The sequence below is a fragment of the Pygoscelis adeliae genome, unplaced genomic scaffold (genome assembly GCF_000699105.1).
Source record: "Pygoscelis adeliae isolate BGI_AS28 unplaced genomic scaffold, ASM69910v1 Scaffold75, whole genome shotgun sequence".
In the NCBI taxonomy this organism is placed as follows: domain Eukaryota; kingdom Metazoa; phylum Chordata; class Aves; order Sphenisciformes; family Spheniscidae; genus Pygoscelis; species Pygoscelis adeliae.
Window position 1 is genome coordinate 5,566,848 of NW_008824772.1, and position 7,440 is coordinate 5,574,287.

The following is a 7,440-nucleotide window of genomic DNA, read 5'->3' on the forward strand; positions in this document are numbered from 1 at the left end:
GCCCCGGCCCCCCTCGGGCCTCCCCCGCCCAACACCGGCCGGGCTCTCCCGGCGAGAGCCGCACTGCGCTGCCGCTCTCCAAGTGAAAACTGTGTTTATTCCGCCCTCCCCTCCAGGCCAGGGCAGGCTGCAGCCGAGCAGCATAAAAAAATCTGTAGAAAAAAAATTGGGAAAGGGGAGATGCACTAAACCAAATCACTGCAACAAGAGCTGAGTAAGGTATAACATACTTCACATTTTTCCTCTAAACTCCCAAACATTTTACAGGGGAAGACCCCTCAGGGGTTGAAGCCTTTGCAGCATTTAGAGGACAGCAAAGTAGCCAGGGTGCTGAAACCAGAAAACAGCCTCAGGAAACACAGAATGAGCAGTTTGGGAACATTTTCTGCAGCACTGTGTGGCCTGGCTAGATACAAAGCCTGAACTCATCCACACCACAGGTGTGTGGCTCGGGACCAGCCGCTACGGCCCTGACAGTCCCTCGGGCGCAGCGGTGGGACCGGGCTGCACAAACCCCCTCACCTGATCCCCCTTGGTGCAGTTCTCAACAGCAATACCCAAAGCATCACCCCACATTGCAGAGGGGATGGGACAGCCCTGCCTGATGGTGATGAGCACCTAGGAGCGAGCGATGGGAAGGGAAAAACATATGGCTCCTGCCACCCCACACTCTGGGGCTCTGATTATCCTCCCGTTTGGGCAGCAGGAGGGCCCCAGCAGCCTTGCAGGGTCCAGCTGAGCATACGTTCTAGGAGGAAAGAAATAAACAAACTGCAGCCAGATATGACCATAACAAAATGTTTAATGTACCTTTTCTCAAAGGTAGGCACGTGTTGTGCACATTGTGCTTGGATGCTTTCAGACAAGAGCAGCTGCAAAAGATCCACTCAGGCAACACAGCAAAATGCTGCAGAGAATTACAGTTCTACATCACAAGAGAAACAAACCCAAATTAAATACAATCTATTCCAAGCCTGACTGCAAAACATTCATTTCTTTTAAAAATTGATGCTCTGCAGCTCTCAATGAGCATCCTGAGAATAGGACTGTCCTAGAAACTTGGCAAGCCAGCCCGCGCTGCAGGAAACTGTTCATCACAGAACTTGTGTGTCAATGTTCTCCCATCCAACACCAGCTAAGAGCGATGGTGGATCCCCTAACAACCACAGTGCAACTCGTCTTCAACGCTTTGCCTGCTAAAGTGCTTTTGGACATTCTGATGGTAAAAGGCACTAGAAGAAAACAAACGCAATTGCTGAGCAGCTTGTGAGGTGAATTTCAGGCAACACAAATCCCCACTGATAGGATTACATCACAGTGAAATCCCAGACACCCCAATGGGCAAACTCCAGCACCGTCTCACAGCGAGTCACTCATCACGTTGAGTCACTTGAAACTGAACTGGTGCACACAGTTTCCGAGAGCAAATCTGTTCCAGCGTATGGGAGAACAAGGTGACTACAGAACTCTCCCATCTCCTGCTCCTCTAATTCTAGGACATTTAGCTTCAAACGGCGTGTTTTGCCAGAGCAGCATCAGAAATAAGACCTGTCCTCCTAGTGCTTTGCACTAAACCAGCCTCATTTCCAAAGAGAAAACAATATTCCTGTTACAGTCCTTTCCCCAGCAGCGACTCCCGGTTAGCAAAGTGCACGTCGGAAATTTATGAGACAGATGCTGCTGACCAGAGGTGAGTGATGAAGTGACTCTTAGGTGCAACTTCTAATATTGTATAGTTGGGGTTGTCACTTCTTTCTCCTTTACTCACTAGAAGACCAGCTGCCTTTATGGGCCTATAATATTTATGACTAACAGCCCAAAGGGATATATAAACCAGGCTGTGTGCCAAAGCCCTCCGACCAGGGAGTGTCTCTTCCACAGACTGGCACAACAACTTCAACTCTGACTTTGCCATCTGTTGGATGGAGGCAACCTCATTTAATGCAGAGTGGAGGAAAAAAGTATCCCAGAGAGAAAAAGCTGCTCTATACTCTCCACTGCTGCCCTCTCTACAGAGCAGCCAAGTTGCATGCCCCTAAAGCTGTTTGCCTGCATCACCTCAAGCTCCATAGCACACTTGAACATCATCTTAGCAGAGCACAGAGTTTTCTGTTCTTTATTCTTTGCCACTGTGGCAACCAAAGCAACTCACCCCCTATTTCAGAGATTGCAATTCCCAATGCCGAGTTCCTAACCATTTTCCCTCTATTCTGTGCAGTTTAACAGCAGCTCTTTGACATAAAATGGAAGACAAGAGTCTTGTAATGTTTAGACAGGATGGATGAGTCCCGATTTCCTATGGAAGCCTAGGTCGGCACAGAAGATTTTCTACTGTGGCGAGTCCTGTCCCTGCTAACCATGACAGCATTCCTCTCTACCAGCAGCCAAAAGACAGTAACAACCCCAACCTGTTTATGCCTGTTTTGAAATGGGACGTTTCTCTCCCTCAGAAGGATGCCATGAGGTTAAGTTCATTACTGGTTATGATGTCTTTCCAAGAACAACTGATGAACAATAAACAAAGGCAAAATATTGTTAAGAAGATTTTTGGGAAATCTCAGAAGAGCCTAAATAACACAGAAAAATGCCAATAGGATTGAGACACTTTGAGAAACTTTACTCCACATTCTTTGCATTTTCTCATCTAAGCAAAACTGCCCATTTTTAGAGTACATGCAGCTAACACTCCCTCTTCGAGGCTCATATATTAGCCTCCTGCCTGACACTCACACTGCTCAGTGAATTTAATTCTATGTAGCTCTCAAAGTCACCTGCAGTGAAACAGCCACTTCACACTCCAAGATCTTAAACCACAGCAGACACAAAGTTATTTCGCCTGGGCTTGCAAGGAATCTCTCTAGATATCTCAGCCACCAGTGAAACAGCTGCTCTTTAAAAACAGCCTCTCACAATAGTTCAGGATAAGTGAGCAATGCTGATATGCTCAAAATCACCAGGAGAAGTTGCGTCAACAGAATGGAATTGGTCACGCTGGAATTTGGCCAGGCCATTTGGGATTAACACCCTGAATATTGCAAAAGAGTCACGAAAAGCTCTGGCCACGAAAAGTTCTGCATTAAGAGAAGAGCCATCAAACCATCCTCTAAATAACTCCAGTGCTCTGCCCTATCCACCACTCACCAGATGACTAACATGCTTTTGTATCAAAGCGGCTCTTCCTCGGAAGTCTGCCTTCCACACACTGGTCCAACCACACCCTGCTCAGCTTGAAAAAACAGAGAATAAAAGAGGAGGAAGAAAGTAATTTTCCTCTTTTCCCCTGTAATGTAAATCAGAGTTGTTGGTTGGTTGTTTGGGTTTTTTTTTTTAACCATTCATAAAACCTTTGAAACTCCAGAAAAACACTTCTCCAGCTCTAATTCAATCATCCTTTTCTTCTCAAACACATGTTAAGCCAACCCTTTCCGATCTGATGTTCAGTCCTCTCACTTCAGCTAATCTTGTCAAAACATTTTCATCTGTTAGCACCACTGCAGGACTGAGGTTCAGAATGTTTTGAGGCCACTACAGAAATACTTACTAGAAACATTCAAAGGTGGTATTAAAAAAGAAAGATATTTACTAGTTTCCACAGGACTTTTCCTTCATTATTCCAACTTAGACTAAATATTTCTAAAACTCTATACAGCATTTGTTTACTCACTGCATTGAAGCAAAGAACCCTGAAGTAAGAATTGGGTTTGTGCATTGAATCCCCTTAGAGTGGGGTTCTTAATCTGCAGGTCTACTTGTAAAAAGCGTGACTGAGGCAATGCAAAACCCTAAGAGATGTATGGCAAGAAACGCAGGAAGAAAAATGGGCACTTAGGATACAATCAAACTCTCCAGAGTTAAAGGAAGAGCGAGGCTGGGTCAGCATGATCCACTAGAAGATTGTGTTTAAGGTGGCTGAGAATGCGCAGCCAGCAAGCGATAATCAAGAAGCAGCAGCTGGCAGCAAAGGAAACCTGAGGTTCTATGCACACTAAAGAGGTTTTAACTGACTTCACAACAGCAGGACAGAGCTATCTGTGCAACACGGAGAAAGATTATGGTGCAAATAGTAGGCCATAGAGCAAGGAAATAAAGCTGTGCAGATGCAGTGGTAGGAAGTGATGTTACATTGGTTAAGCAGCACTAGCTAGGCCAGGATCCCTCTGTGGTCCAGGGCACACACAGGTATTCACCCACTTTATCAGGTGCCTTTTCAGAGCAGTCTCTGCTAGGTAGTTGCCTGCTTGGTTCCCCTCTCCCCCCACTAAACGTGTGCTGATATTAGAGGAGACAGAGTAAAAAAGCGCTCAGTTGAACAGCTTCCAGCAAAGCAGTTCAGTGTCTTCAGCAGAACTGCAGTCGCCTTCTCCTTCTGCTTGGTCCTAGGAGGTGATTTCCTACAGGCTGGTAGAGCTCTGGGAGCTCTGACATTTCCAACATACGCATGACAGAGCAAAGCCATCAGTTTTCCCTCCTCCAGGAGAACACCAGGTAGCCATACACATGCCCCTTTCAGCATTCCTTCCTCATAGTGCTATCGGTGTTCTTCAGGGCACACAGGAGGCTGCAGAACAGCTCATACCAAAAGAAGACAAGGCCAGTAGAGACAGCAGCCTTCAGCAAGCTGGGCGAAAGGCCCTTAAAGAATCCACCTGGGCCCTCCTCTCGCATGATCTGTCTTACGCAGTCCAGGAGACCCCTATATATCCGTACCTGGGAGAGAAATGGTGAAACGGTTAAACAAGAAAACTCCAGGACAACTTACCTGGAAAAGAACACAGAGATCCCCAAACTATACCACAGAAACGTAATCTAGACGTGCAGCCTGGAGATGCCTTTCTGGCTATTATTATAACTAACTGAAAGTTTCAGAGAGCCAGTTTGTAGAGAGTAGGGTAGAGGCAAAGTACATATTTTGCATCAGCAGTGGCTTATGCAGATTGAATGGCCATAAAATCTTTATGCTACACCAGCATGTATTATTTATGGTACAAGTTTGTGAAGTAATTATTTCAGATTGTGCTGCTACTGTTTTCCATCCCCTTCACTCTCTAAGGAGGGACAACTTTTCAGTTTTCTGACAGAAAGAATACACAGCTACAGCACTTAGAAGTCTCCAAATTAGCTATCTGCATGTCATCGTGTCACACTGTGAAGGTTTAACACCTTGTGACACATCAATGCTAAGAACAAATTGTGTACCTCACTGGAAGAGGAAAAGCATCCAATGCAATGGGTTAAGACTTCAAATTCCTATCCCAGAGTTTCTCAGGTACAGACTGATTTGCTTCTCAGATCCAAGGAATTTGAAGGAAAAAAAATTTTCCACATTTCACAGAAAAAAAAGAGACAGTTCCTTGAAAGGTCTGTATTTGTCTTACAGCGTACTTTGAGGTGGTAAGGATGGTGCTAAAGAACACCAGAAGTATTTAATTCGCTTTAAATTTCAGGATGTTCTGTACATAAGACACATGCTGAACACTTGGTGCCCATTCCTTATGTCAAAATATTAATTGCAGAAAAGGATCCTGACAGACAGGCAATTCCAGCATAAAGCTAGTGTCATCATCTGCTAGTCCTGAATCACAAATACCAAGCTGCAACCAGAAAAGTAAAGTAAATCGAAACCCCTTTGCCTGCCTAACTCATCCCCAGCTCTGAGACAGCCAACCTGATGGAGATGGATGAGAAGGTAGAGCACAGGTATGTTGGACAATGTCATAAAATGAACCCAGTTTATTCATGTAGCTATTCCCATTATTAAGCGAGACCAGTGCTCAGCTCCCAGAAGTTCCCTGGGAGCTCCCAACCCAAATACGAACACAACAGGTACCACTGGTGAATCATCACTGCATTCTGGTGATGACTGGCTCTGGATTGTCTTGATGCAAATCCATACTTATGAAAATCAGTCAATTCAAACATTCCTCACCTGCCCAAAGGCTGCCCGGGCATGCTCAAAGCCACCCACTTGCAGTCGTTTTTTGAACAGGTCAAAAGGGTAAGTGAGGGTTTTGCTGATGATTCCGGCGCAGCTGCCACAAACAAGGTTTTTAACATTGCCTGAGAAGCAGAAAGGGGAGAGGATAGTGAGGAGAAAAGGAGGATTAGCAAGGAGTTCTGATTAAAGATCATGAGAGGTAAGTTAAAATCACTTTTCACAAGAAGTAAGGCCAAAAAGGCCCTTTAAAGTTATATCACCTCTTCTGCATAGCTTGGGCCACAGAACCTCAGTCTGTATTTTCTGTATCAGGCTCGCAGTTTCTGTTGGAGCCAGAGTGTAACAGTTCACCTTGGTTCATTACACTGATTTATGCTTTTGCTCTGCCAAGTGGCATTGCACAAAAAAACCCCAGTCACCACAGAACCTGCCACTAGTGGATGGAAAAGTTTTCATGCCCCCCAGTAAAAGCCTGGTCACTGGAAAGCTTGAACTCCTGATTGCTCATATTGACTTATTCTGGATTGGAATAAGTCGCAAGTTGACACTGCCTGACGATTTCAGAGGCTTGCGGGAAATGAGTTTTGCGAGAAATGAGTTTTGCGATATTAGACTTTTTCCTGACAAACATGAGTTCCCAGCACAAAACCACCATCAGCCTCTGCCATCTAAAAATAAATATGCAGACATGATATTGAAAAGTCCAGTTCCTCTGTTGAAGAAATTCCATTGAGGAACAAAAACACGCTGATGCTGCATACACTCTCTCTCAGGGAGGCACTAGTATCTGTAACTGTCAAGGTGATCAGGTCGCATCAGGATGAGGTTCTCTTATAACAGAGCTAGAAATCAACATAAAACTATCAAATCAAGAGCTTGGCAGTTTTAAATTAGGCTAAATGAATCCTCTTCTGTAACAATTGTGCTGGAATCTGCAGACAGATTTCCTGAGGAAATTCAAGAGTCCTGTCCCCACAGCACTAATGAAACAGAGAAAGATTATGCCAGCACTCTTCCCACAGTATGAATAATGTGACACAGGCTCAAGAAAGAGTACCTTGGCCTATGACACATACTTTCCCATCCATCCACATTTCCATCATGGTTATTCCATAACTGGAGCTGTTTGTAAACTTCACTGTACTTACTTACTCATACAGTCCACTGACTATTATCTGCTGCTGTTGTTTCACGTGGGCACCAGTGATACAGCCAGGAGCAGACTGAGAAGTGTCAAGAAGGACTACAGGGCCCTGGGAGCGGCAGTAAGGGACTCTAGAGCGCAGGTAGTTTTTCCATCAATCCTCCCGGTCAAAGGGAAGGGGTATGAAAGGGCCAGTTGAATCTGGCAAATCAAAGATGGTTACAGGACTGGTGCCACAGCCAGCGGTTTGGCTACTTAGACCATGGGACTCGCTTTGAGAAACCTGGTCTACTGGGGGCCGACGGGGTCCATCTGTCAAAGAAGGGGAAGAGCATCTTCAGTCATAGGCTTGCCAAGCTGG

At 45.3% G+C, this 7,440-nt stretch overlaps 1 protein-coding gene across 1 annotated transcript in view; it reads right to left on the reverse strand.

The window, feature by feature from the left end:
• Nucleotides 1-784: 784 nt before the first annotated feature.
• SLC25A19 (solute carrier family 25 (mitochondrial thiamine pyrophosphate carrier), member 19) overlaps nt 785-7,440 on the reverse strand; it is a 12,755-nt gene continuing 6,099 nt past the window's right edge. Inside the window, exons 5-6 of the mRNA XM_009323758.1 lie at nt 5,927-6,057; nt 785-4,707 (exon numbers count right to left, since the gene is read on the reverse strand). Coding sequence (XP_009322033.1) covers nt 4,507-4,707; nt 5,927-6,057 — 332 coding nt within the window. The 3' untranslated portion in view covers nt 785-4,506. The remainder of the gene's footprint in view (nt 4,708-5,926; nt 6,058-7,440) is intronic.